Source organism: Enhydra lutris, unplaced genomic scaffold, assembly GCF_002288905.1.
Source record: "Enhydra lutris kenyoni isolate GAN:26980312 unplaced genomic scaffold, ASM228890v2 scaffoldscaffold5, whole genome shotgun sequence".
NCBI lineage: Eukaryota > Metazoa > Chordata > Mammalia > Carnivora > Mustelidae > Enhydra > Enhydra lutris.
In genome coordinates this window covers 52,489,071-52,502,017 of record NW_019154089.1, presented here as the reverse complement: position 1 = coordinate 52,502,017, position 12,947 = coordinate 52,489,071, and the positions used below count along the sequence as shown (strand labels likewise).

Genomic DNA, 12,947 nt, shown 5'->3' with positions numbered 1-12,947 from the left:
ATCTGACTTTTTTCTATCCCCCGAGGTCACACTCCCACCTTGGGGAGGAGACAAACACAGAAAGAAACCCTCCACTTCTGAGACCCCCAGCTCCTCATCCTCTTCCTGCCCTCTGACCACTTCTCAGGCCCCTCTACAGGCTCTTCTTCTTTTGCCTTCCTTGGGCTCACGGCTTAGTTCACTCTTGATCACAGTCAGGTTGGGGGAGATCATCTGTATGCCCCTGACTCTCCAATCTAGATCTCACCCCAAACCTCTCCTAGAGGGCAAACTCATGCACTCAAATCTCTTGATGGGCACCTTCTAGATGGCACCAGAGGACCCCCCAACTCAGCATCCCCAGAGTCCTCCCCCCACAATATTTACCTGCTTTTCTTCCTGCTTCCTCTCAGCTGAAACACCATGAGCTTAACAGCCTCATCTAGAAACCCCAAAGTCCTCCTGTTAGTCTTCTCTCCCTCTGCATCCAGAGTCCCCATCTGTCCTCATGTGTTGCTAAGTCTACCTCGCCTCCTTCTTTACTCCCAGCTGCCTGAGCTGACACTCTCTTCATTTCATGCCTGGTTTTTGCTCACATCATCTCATAACTTTTCTCCTTTCTTCCTTGTTCTTAAATCCATTCTCCAAGCTGGTGCCAGACCGATCTGGTCAAAACCAAAGTCTGCCCATATTATGACCCAGGACTCAAGACCCCTTGGAGTGTGACCTCCAAGAGGCTCTCCCTTCATCTGCAGCCTCACAGCATATGTTCTGGCAACATTCAAACAGTTGATATCCCCCCACCCCCGCCATGCCATATACCATGCTCTTTTTACCTTTCTTTTATATTTATTTATATATATATATATATATATATATATATATATATATATATATATGAGAGAGAGAGAGAGAGTGGGGAGAAGGGAAGAAGGGGAGGAAAAGAGGAAGGAAGAGGATCTCAAGCAGACTCCCTGCTGCACACAGAGCCCGATGTGGGGCTCCATCTCATGACCGTGGGATCGTGACCTGAGCCGAAACCAAGAGACAAACCCTTAATTGACGAGTCACCCAGGCGCCCCTTTACCTTGCTTTCTTCAAGCCGCTTCTCTACCTAGAATGCCTTTCTCCCCTCTCTTACCCTTTCAACCTACCCAGCATCAGTCCTTTGAGACTCAATATGAGCATTTCCAGGAAGCCTTCCCTGACCTCATTCTGGATTATGTTCGCACCTGTTTATCTCGTGCCCTGCTGCCTCACAGCACTTGCTGCCTGGGGTTAGAATGGTCAGACCGTGTGCCTGTTTTCCTCCTCAGTTCTTTCAGCACAAGGACTGAGGCTTATTTCCCTACTCGCCTCAGCCCTGCACAAGCCTGACACACAGCAGGTGTACACCCCACCCTGGGGCTGCACACCACCCCCGCCAGGAATGGAGAAAAAGTGAAGAAGACGCCCACTGTGCTGGACAAAAGTGCAGCACCCACAGGGACAAGGCTTCGTGGTGAGTCAGTGAAGAGGCAAGATCTCCTGTGGCTTAGGGAGGTGGAAGGTAAGGGGTCAGAAGTATAAGAACAGAACAACGAACATCTGTCATAATAATCCTGGTGCCTGTGGAAGGAACTGCTGGGCGGCAGGTCCACATGGCTCTCTTGTGTTTCTTCAAGTCATCTGAGCAAAGACACCGACAGCTTTTGTCTCTTTCCAAGGATGTTGTGTAGAAACAGACTTGGAGTACTGAGTCAGTGTACCCCTCCAGGGAAGAGGGCAGATTTCTTCACTGTCCAGGATAATGACTCCCACTAGGGCACAAGCTGACAGGCTTGCTCCCAGGCACCTCTGAAGGGCTGATGTTTCCTTGGGTTGGAACTCCTCAGCCGAGATGAAGCCCACTATGTGCCCAGCATCCACCTGGGCTGCCCCTGTCTCCACAGCAAGGGGACAAGAGGGGCAGCTGCAGACATGAAGCTCGAGCTTGTGCTGTGTTGTGCTGTGCTGTGTCATGTTGTGAGGAGGAAAGTCCTCCATCCCTACCTGGAAGGCTCACACCATCTCCCAGCATCATATCCACGGAAGCATGGCTGGAGAGCTGGTGAGCCTCGCTCTAATCTAAGACCCTGTATAACTCTTTATAACTCTTGACAGCAATAAGGACAAGAAGGGAGAACAGGAACCCAGTAGTCAGGGTCCCTGACTGAGGTTGAACTGTCTCCACATGGGCTGGGTCTGCGAGGTTGTCGAGATAAGCGAGCAGTGGGACCACTGGCAGAGGGAGGGAAGGAGAGGAGAAGGAGCGAAAATGTGGAAGGCAGCCATGGGGAGGATTCTTCCCCCATTCCATCACACCTATAAGAGCAATTCTGGAATAGCCTGGGGGTTAGTCACTGAAGAGAGGACGAAATGTTAGGGTCTGAAGGCTCCTCTCAAAATTTTGCTGGCTTCCTCCCTAGTGCTTTTGTCAATTTTTGCTTTTTTTTTTTTTACAAAGCTAGTGCACAAGGAACTAATTCGCTGATCATTTGTGGCTGGGTACCTCGCCCCTGTGTAGAACTTCCACCTGCAATATGTGGCATTTAACACATTTTCAGTGACAAGGTCATCAGGATACCTTAATACTTTTCTACTAAATGTCTTGATTCTGCAGGCAGGTTTTAAGTGAGTACAATTTTTCTCTGCCCCCTTGGCCTCTTAATCTCCAAGTCTTGTAAAAGCTAAGTCCAGGAAACACTTACCCTTTTAGTTTCTTGAATGCCCTTGAACACAGAAGCCTTAAGAGGCATTAATGAGCTCTGCCTCAATACCACATGCCCTGAGCATGTCCCTGTTGCAAAAGAACTGTAGGGGGGTCATGCTGGCTCGCCAAATTTGGGGAGACTTGGACTACATGTGTTTCGTGAAGCACCTGCGTAATTATTTGAGCTTATCAAGACAAACCCCCAACCACACTGATTTTGCCCCTGAAAAATAGCTTTCCCTTTTTGTTCTTTCACTGTTGGTTTTTTTTGTTTTTTTTTTTTTTTTAATTTTTTTTTTAAGATTTTATTTATTTATTTGACAGACAGAGACCACAAGCAGGCAGAGAGGCAGGCAGAGAGAGAGGAGGAAGCAGGCTCCCCGCTGAGCAGAGAGCCCGATGCGGGGCTCGATCCCAGGACTCTGAGATCATGACCTGAGCCGAAGGCAGAGGCTTTAACCCACTGAGCCACCCAGGCGCCCTGTTGGTTTTATTTTTTTTCTCATCTCATTTTCTTAAGTGAAATTCACTCCCCACTTCCCCTTCCCTACTCATTTGGGTACGTGACACCGAAGGACAAACGATGGCAAGAAGATGTCAAGGAAATCAGCAACAGCTCACAGAAACAGCCCCAAATGGGAGAGAAGAAAGGATTTTGCAAAATGTGGCTTTTACTATAAATTGTTCTCTCTGGGTAAGCTCCCTTTATAATGAAAAAAAAAAAATCTTGTATCAATTTCCTTGGGAATTGCCAGTAGCAACTTGGGATTCAATACATAAGGTGATTATTCTCTGCCAGCCAGGCTTAGGTTCCTCAGAAAAAAAGAGATGACGCAGAGAAGGGAAAACGGTACAAAGCTTTACATGAAAACTAAGGAATAACTCCTCTATTAGTGGAAAGGATTCTTTTTTTTCTTTAAAGATTTTATTTACTCACTTGAGAGACCGTGCGAGCACACAAGCAGTGGGAAGATGCAGAGGAAGAGGGAGAAGCAGGCTCCCAGGACACTGGGATCATGACCTGAGCCAAAGGCAGATGCTTAACCGACTGAGCCACCCACGTGCCCTATCAGAGGGAAAGATTCTTGATTTAAAAAAGTGATGAGTGAGTTGGGGGAAATCAGAGGGGGAAACAAACCATGAGAGACTGTGGTCTCTGAGAAACAAACTGAGGGTTTTGGAGGGGAGGGGGTTGGGGGGTTGGGTGAGCCTGGTGGTGGGTATTAAGGAGGACACGTTTTGCATGGAACACTGGGTGTGATGCATAAACAAAGAATCTTGGAACACTGAAAAGAAATAAAATAAAATAAAATTTAAAAAAGATAAAGAAAAGAAAATAACCATGCAGAAACTGAAAAAAAAAGTGATAAGTATACAAATTCTCTGCCAGTATTTTTGACATTGATCCTGAAAGAGCCACGATTTTATAGGTCATTAGCGATCTAAAAATTCTTGAGGAGGGGGGCAGGGGAAATCACCACCCTGAATTCCCAAAACTAACAGACTTTTTAACTCGAGTCTCACAAAAGGGAACCCAACCTTAAATCACTGCAAGACCAAGAAGAAAATTCATTCTCTGTGAAAACAGTCACCAACTCCCTGCCTATCAGCCCACCCGCTGCTAATCAAGCCAGCCTGCTGCCCTCAGGCTCTGTCCCAGATGGCATATCCGGCCTCACCCCAGCTCACTCCCATCCCTGTTTTCTCTCTAGCCTGTTCTTAAAAGAAGTCTCAAACTTCGGATCCTAATCTTGTCCTTCCAATTTTCTGTTTTCCTCCAACAATTCTGCACAATTCGGCGAAATGAGCGTACCAGCAACAAGTTTACGGGGTTGTGATAGGACCTCAGAGGTGATGATGGGAAGTAATGTTTACCCACTGGTTTCTGGGAGCCAGATACTACGCTCACTAATGCGGGAATTCACATGTCTGGTTCTCACAGCAACCCTAGGAAGTAGATATGATTCTCCCCATTTTACAAAATGAAGAATGGAGGTTATATAACCTACCAAAGCTCCTACAGCTCACAAGGGGAGGGACTAATGATAAATCGGAAACTCTCCCTGAAGTCAACTGCTCATAGGAACTGGAGGCCCAGGAGACCCATAAGCCCCAGCTGACCAATAGGTAACTGAACACAGACAAGGTTACCAAAAAAGGAAAATTTCTTATGTTCCCATTCCTCCTCAGCTTCCTCCTTGACTACAACCCCCCACACTGTCTCGTGGTGGATAGCCTCTCCCTTGCTGTCCTTCCTGCTGCTCCTTGACAGAGGATTCAATACACTTCCATCTTTTTTGTTCTGTCTCAAGTGAATTCTTCCACGGCCCACGATGCTGGCCTCCATCCAACTGGGCTGCCCAACATTTGGTGGCCCCCCCATCCGATCAGGAGACTTCCACAGTCTCCAAGTGGCATTGTTCCCTGGGGAGGGAGAGATGTGGAGTTCTCAGGGGCCTGATCAATGGAAGGCGCACTTTGACATCTGACTAGCACTATCACAGGGACTGCAGAGGGGAAAGGTTTTTCCTTGGCTATTTTTTTTTTGTCTGAAAACCCTAAACTTCTACACATTCTGCAGTGAAGCATGCATATAGGAGAGACTATTACACAATAGTGGATATTTGTCTTCCAAAGTATCAAAGTATAACTTTTACAAAGCTAAAAAATGTAATTCTCATAAAAAATATACAGTGAACATGGTAGGGATGTATTTAACTGATTAATAAGAAGATAGACAAGATGTCCAAGCTGGTTTAAAGGCAGATACAGGAAAGTGATGCCACTTTAGCAGGTCAAACTATAAAGAAAAAATGCTGGAATCAGATTGCTAAATTAGATACAAAATTAGTCAACAGGCCAATAAAACTACAACCTTCAGAGTTATCTTCTCTATTAGACACGAATTATTTTTACCTCTTCTAGACAAAAACCATTTGTACCCTGTCAGTTTTCTGCATGTTCATACCTAACTTTATTGTGTCTAGGACCTACTCAATAGCACATAATAATCAGGCAAAATTGCATTCCCGGAGAGTCAGACAGGTCATGTTAGACATTGAAAAGATACATAGCTTTTGTCTGGCTTGGTTTCTAAGTCTTAGAAAAATTTTCATAACAAAAGGTTCACAGGAAGGAAAATAATACACCTGACAGTATTCCAAGATACCCAAGGTATGCCTTCAGTGATTCAGGAAGTGGGGCGTAGAAAGGGAAAGAGAAAGGAAAATGGATCCAGACTCTGGATATTATTGTTTTTCAGTCTTCTGAGAATGAAGGGCCAGAAAACAGTAAATCCTGCCTGGAGCCTTCTGACCTCAGGTTTTTTGAGGAGGCAGACTTGAATGAGGCCATTCTTCACATGTTTTACTGCTGGGTAAGATCAGTAGATTGGAAAGGCATTTCACCAGGTTGGAGGGTTCATGCCTTCATTGAATGTCACTTCATTTATTCACGTCCCAGGCACTGTGTTAGGTGCTGGGGATACAGCCAAGAATAAAGAAGGAATTTACATCGCAATGGTGGCTAAGACAGCCAAGAGAAGAGTAAACAAATAGAAGAGCAATGAACTGTGCAAGAAGTACAAATAAAGGAAGAAAACTTTATTCTGTGATGGAGAACAGCAAGTGGAGTTGGCTTTGAGTCGGATGGTCACTGAGACTTCTCTGGAGAAGTAGCATTTGAACAGAGGTCTGACAGGTGCCAGAGAACAGGCCAGCCATCCCCAGAGCCAAGGGACGGGTGTTTTGGGCATTGGGAACCATAAGTGCCTAAGCCATGAGGCTGAAGAAGGCCGTGTATGTTCCAGAACCTACCTGACATCCAGGGAGTTCAAGGTGGAAAACAAGGTAGAGAGCAACAAAAGGAAAGACCAGAAAGGGTGATGGAGGCATGATCATGAAAGTCTCAGCAGGGCATGGTAGAAATTTTTGATTTTGTTCTAAAAACAACAGAGAGCTGTTTAACAGTTTTGGGCAGTGGAGCAACTCAATTTTCATTTAAGATTATCAGTCTAACTGCTACATAGAGAAAGGATTATGGAGGGCAAGTCTTAAAACAGGAAGACCATTTGGGAGTTCCCTTCAGTAAGATTATGATAAGGCCTAAAGCAAAGCAGTGACTGTAGAGATCATGGACAGTGGGTGGTCAGCAGATGAATCTTGAAGGTAGCATTGTGGACCCTGCCATTGAATGTGGAAGATAAAGAAAGGAGGATTCGAGAATGACTCCTAGGCCTGTACATGGTTACCGAGGTGGGCCACAGGGAGGGTTGGAGCCTGGGTGGTGGCAGAATTGAGATGATCTGGACAGGCTGCAATCAAGAACGCTGCTGTGGGCTAAGCTTGCACGTCTGGGTGGGCTCTGACACACCCAGGGTGACATGGCAAGGTGGCGACAGGATGGGAGTCTGGAGTGAAAGTAAGGAAGAGGTCTGGGTTTGAGGTAACAACCAAGTCTCACCATGTAGAAGACACGTGAGTCTCTGAGAACAGATGCCATTTCCAAGGGTAATCTTGGAGAGACAGAGAGACAAGACAGCCCAGAGTTGAGGGGTACATATTAATATGCAAGAGGCAACTACTCAGGATAAAGGGTTCAACATGTCCATGTCCCTCTTAACTTTTACTGAAACCACACAACCATTTCATGATTTAGTCTTATTCATTGTGGACATTCTAAGCCACTGCTGTAAATCTGATTTGTGTTTACTAGACTAAACGACTGCCAGGAGAGTCCAATGATGTCTCTCTCAGAAATGTTCTCCATCTCCCACTTGACAGCACAAAATTCCCAAGAAAATAATATAGAAATATCACTGTCCTTCTCAATGGGCTTTTTTTTTTCCTTTTTTTTAAAACATTTTATTTATTTATTTGAGAGAAGAGAGAGACAGTGAGAGAGAGCATGAACAAGGAGAAGGTCAGAGGGAGAAGCAGACTCCCCGTGGAGCTGGGAGCCTGATGCGGGACTCGATCCCGGGACTCCAGGCTCATGACCTGAGCTGAAGGCAGTCGCTTAACCAACTGAGCCACCCAGGCGCCCTCTCAATGGGCTTCTAAACAGCTTCCTGGTGTCCCCTTTCTTGTCCATCAAGAGCTGTCCTGAAAAAAAGAGGTAAGGAATATAAGGATATAGGTCAGAAGAGTGGAGAGAAACTTCTCCTTACCTCTTCTTCTTCAAGTAGAATGAGCCGAACCACAACAATGTGAATGGCATTGCCGATGCTTGGGTTATGGAACAACCCAGTGACCTAGAGTCAGAAAGGGAAAACCATTAGCTCACATGAATAGATAACTGATAAATGCCAGAGGAGGGGGAAAACAGCATTGTGAATCACTTCAAATAATGTCGCCTTAGAGGTCAGGAATTCTGGGGGGAGTACGACGAAGATTGAGAGTTACCCCTGGCCCCATCCACATTGTGATATTGAAAGGCAACATTTTTAAGGTGACAGACCGGCTTTTTTTTTTCCTTGACCCAGGTTCTTTCTCTCTTTTATTATCAGTTCTGGAGGAAAATACCTTTCTCCATCTTGACAGGACTAATACTCTCTCTGGGAAGGCAGAAACATCAAGAATGCAAAAGGGAGGTCTGGAATCAGGGGTCATTAACTTTACTCCAATTCTAACTAACTTGAGGAAATCACATTCTAATTCTTTGCCTGAGTTTACTTATCTGTGCACCCACATAAAGTGGTGAGATAAACTCAAACTAAAAGGACTGAGTCACTTGAGAAATACCTAGCAGAAAAGGAGTGATAAATTCCAAATTTCCCTAGGATACACTTTTTTAAGAGACAGACAAATTGGTCCTGAATTTCTATCCTTCCTCACTTAGGCAGGGAATAGGTTCAGATATATATGGAAGAAATGAAACAGGTCTCTCGTATTTTTGGAGAGTTACACCTGTCCCCCGGCTGTGTCTCCCTACCCCACAGTCCGACTTACCATGTTCATGATGGTGAGGATGTAGGACTCGACACTGTCGCTCCCATGATACTCAATCATCTTCGTGTCAGCCACGACCAACGTCTCCACCCAGCGCTCTTTGCTGATGGACCGCCGAGACAGGCTTCTCCTGGGCCACTGGCTCCTCTCCCACTCCTCTCGCTGTTGCTCCAGCTTCTGGGAGGTGGCAAGACCATCTAAACATTAAACAGGAGACAGTGGGCTAACACTGTGTATCTAGCACATACTACCCACCTATGTTTTAAAGATGCAAGGCCGTAAGTTTATGTTCAACAATGTAGGAACGCAGTGTTCTCATATACACATCTGAAATGGAGGAAGGGACTGAGTTGAATGATTTGGACCAAGATAATGGAAATCTGTACCTTATAGAGAGGTTCAAAGTACTTCTTTGAAATAATTATTACCTATTTCATTAAACAGGTCCCTCACTATCAAAAAGGTGTTATGATAAAAATTGGAAACGTTTTCTTCTCCTCCTCCTCTAAATTATTCAGTGCCTACTATGCGCAAAGCAATTCGAGGTTTTAAAACACCAAGTTGTTTATCTTCACGGGTATTTGAGGGATGTACTTCTATCTCTGTTTTGCACATGGGAAAATTTATGTTCAAAATGCCTGGTTTAATAATTTCCCCAGAGTCACACAGCCCATAAGGTCCAGAAGATTCAAGGTTTTCTATGCCCTAAAATCGTGCATTTTTCATGTACTCTACATTGTAGTCTCCCACCGAGGAAACGTGCATACAACTGGAGAACGTGTAAGCTGGAGAAGCAGCTGCATGTCTTTCAAGAAGGCAAAAGGTAGCGTGGTACACGGGTCTGCTCTGTAACCCTTTCTGCTTGCTCACTTTCACCGTCTGTGTGAGGTCGGAACACACAGGGGAGTAGTTACCAAAAAAAAAAAAAAAAAGAAGAAGAAAAAGAAGAAGAAGAAGAAGAAGAAGAAGAAGAAGGAGAAGAAGAAAGAAAAGAGAGAGACATAATCATAAGATCCTCTTAGATTGATGGATCCTTATCATCTGAAGAAGCTTCAGCAGTCATTTAATCTGAGTTCCTTCCTGAGCCAGGAATCCTTAAAAGCTGTATTTCCTAAGTGATGCAGCCTGGAACATTAGGTATTAATGAGAGCTCTGAAACTACAAGTCCCAAAATCAAGAGAGTTTGGAAAGAGTGTACTGAATTCCCTGCTTACACTGCAGTATAGCTAGTTATTTATAAGCTGGCAGAATTCTAGATTCAACATGAAAATGTAACTGTGAAGGAATAAACTCTTTCTAAACACCTTCAGAAATGGAGAACTCACCACCGAGGACCTAGAGGCTGTGTAAGACGCCTTTCACGATGCCTTGGGTGAAGGATGAAAGCCCTCAGTTATTCACCATTTCCTTATTTAGGGTAAGGAAAGGCTGTCATTGGAGTCCTACCAATGTCTCAGCTTGCTGGGACTCATTATTCTGCTTGGTTGATTATTAAATTTTTGGGTTTTTTCGTCGTCTTTTGCCCCTAGCTGCCTCTTCCATGCTGGTCTTCATTGGGAGAAATGCATTAGCACATTTCTGTCGGAGGATGAAGAAGGGAAAGAAAGCGTGTGGGATTTATAACTGCTGAGTGACACAGATGACTGAGACACAGATCCAGGTCTCCTTTGTAAAGAAAGGCTTCCTCCTCAGGGGGATTCAGTCCAGACCAGCAGGATGACCCAGACTGGAGATTAAATGAAATATAGAGCTTTGAGCTAAGAGAATTAAGTAGCAAATCCATTTATTTGCTACATTTGGAGAATAGTTAAAATCCTGCCTTTGGTTCATGACAATGATAATATCATCGTGACCTCTACTAGAAAAAAGCAAATTGCAATCTCTCTTTTTGGCACTTGTCACAAAAGCAAAGTGGTCCATAACTGCAGCAGATATAATGTCCCCTGGGATTATAATTCATGTTTCCTGAGTTCTCCCTCCCTTGAATTACTTTGTCAAGTGTGCGATATCTGAGAGGGCTAAGGAAAAATGCTGTATTTAGTGCTTTCAGTGACTTTAGACTATTTAGGAACAGATTCTTTTTTTTTTTTTTTTAAGATTTTTATTTATTTATTTGACAGAGAGAGAGATCACAAGTAGGCAGAGAGAGAGGGGAAGCAGGCTCTCCGCCGAGCAGAGAGCCTGATGTGGGACTTGATCCCAGGATGCTGAGATCATGACCTGAGCTGAAGGCAGCGACTTAACCCACTGAGCCACCCAGGCGCCCCTAGGAAACAGATTCTTACAACACATAGGGAGACTCTCTACACTCTGCAACATTTCCTATTTTACAAAAAAACATTTTTGTAAGTTGAATACACTATTTTGTAAATATACTAGGGCTGTAACTCAACACTCAGCACTGAGCCTGGTGTCTTCTGACATGCGGTAGGTGTCTGCTGAACGAGTATATGGATTTCTTCACTTAATATCTATTTGAGGGGCTGAAGGGTCATATAGGGCATTAAATAAAACAAAGAGAAGTATTCAGATTCTAGTGAGTCTAATCTTCACCATTCATTCATTCCAACTTCTATATTTTTCTCAACATATCTACCCACCTCCAACCCCTAATCCCCAAACCAGAATGTCAACAGCAATCGTGCATGCATCGAAATCCGGCAAGTTTTGTTTGCTGAAGGAAACGTTATTCTGGAGGAAGGTGCTCTCTTGCCTCCAACAGATGAGGGAAGCCACAAAGTAATAAGGCCTTCCCATTTCAGCTCTCAGATTTCTCAGAAGTTCAGAACAGAAAATGTAATTTGGGGTAATTTTTTTCTTTTATCTGCTTTATTGTGTTTTCTATGTTACTTTTATAGTTAGAAAAATAAACTTTAAAAAATGTGATGAAGGCCCTTCACTTTTACTTTCCTCGCAATTTATAATTTAACAGCAGCATTTTTCTGAGTCTTTTCACCAGTTCTCTCATTAATATTTGTCCTTTCAACCAAGTAGCCAAAAGTTATTCTCCCCAACCATCTATAATGCTTCCCTAGCAATAATTCACATAATTATTAAGAAAGATCTCACACAATGCGTCTATTCATTCATTTTCTGGCTCTCCAAAGGAAGACAAAGAGACCAGGATGGGGGAAGATAGAAAATTATGGAGGAAAAAAAGGAATTACTCCTTCTATGTAAGCAGCCAGCCATTCTTCTATGAAGGTATGTGGTGGCAAGGAGCTTCCAAAACAGGAAACAGCATTTCCATCACGGAACTAGAGATACATGAAGTACAAAGGGAGACACTGAACTCAGCCAGACAGACACATTTCCTGGGATGCTGGAAAGAACATTACCATCCAGGGAAGCCCAGGACAATTCATAGCCCACCAGCCACACATGATACTAGTGCACCTGAAATGTGCTATACGTGTCAAGTATGCCCTGCATTTCTTTTTCTTTTTTATTTAAGTTCAAGTTAGCTAACATACAGAATATTATTAGTTTCAGAGGTAGAATTTAGGGATTCATCAGTTGCATACAACACCCAGTGCCCTCCTTAATGCCCATCACCCAGTTCCCCATCCCCCCACCCCTCAGGTCTCTTATCATTTGCCTCCTTCTCTGATTTTATCTTATTTTATTTTTCCTTCCCTTCCCCTATGGTCATCAGCTTTGTTTCTTAAATTCCACATATGAGTGAAATCATATGGTACATGTCTTTCTCTGACTTATTTCACTTAGCATAATACTCTCTAGTTCCATCCACATCATTGCAAATGGCAAGACTTCATTCTTTTTGATGACTGAGTAATATTCCATTATATATATATATATATATATATATATATATACACACACACACACACACACACACACACACACACACACACACACATATATATACCACTTCTTTTTTATCCATTCATCTGTTGATGGACATCTGGGCTCTTTCCATATTTGGCTACTATGGACATTGCTGCTTTAAACATTGAGGTGCACGTGCCCCTTTGGATCACTATTCTTATATCTTTTGGATAAATACCCAGTAGTGTGATTGCTGGGTCATAGGGTAGCTCTGTTTTTAACTTTTTGAGGAACCTCCATGCTGTTTTCCAGAGTGGCCGCACCAGCTTGCATTCCCACCAACAGTATAAGAGGGTTCTCCTTTTTCTACATCCTCTCCAACACCTGTTGTTTCTTATGTTGTTCATTTTAGCCATTCTGACTGGTGCGAGGTGGTATCTCACTGTAGTTTTGATTCAACACACTCTAGATTTCAAAGAATTAGTATAAAAAACAAAGTA

General features: G+C 43.8%; 1 protein-coding gene across 1 annotated transcript in view; it reads right to left on the bottom strand.

The window, feature by feature from the left end:
* Window positions 1-12,947, bottom strand: part of LOC111141131 (A disintegrin and metalloproteinase with thrombospondin motifs 12-like) — a 291,198-nt gene that overhangs the window by 118,607 nt on the left and 159,644 nt on the right. The window contains exons 4-5 of the mRNA XM_022493477.1: window positions 8,659-8,855; window positions 7,878-7,961 (exon numbers count right to left, since the gene is read on the bottom strand). Of these exons, the coding sequence (XP_022349185.1) occupies window positions 7,878-7,961; window positions 8,659-8,855 (281 nt within the window). The remainder of the gene's footprint in view (window positions 1-7,877; window positions 7,962-8,658; window positions 8,856-12,947) is intronic.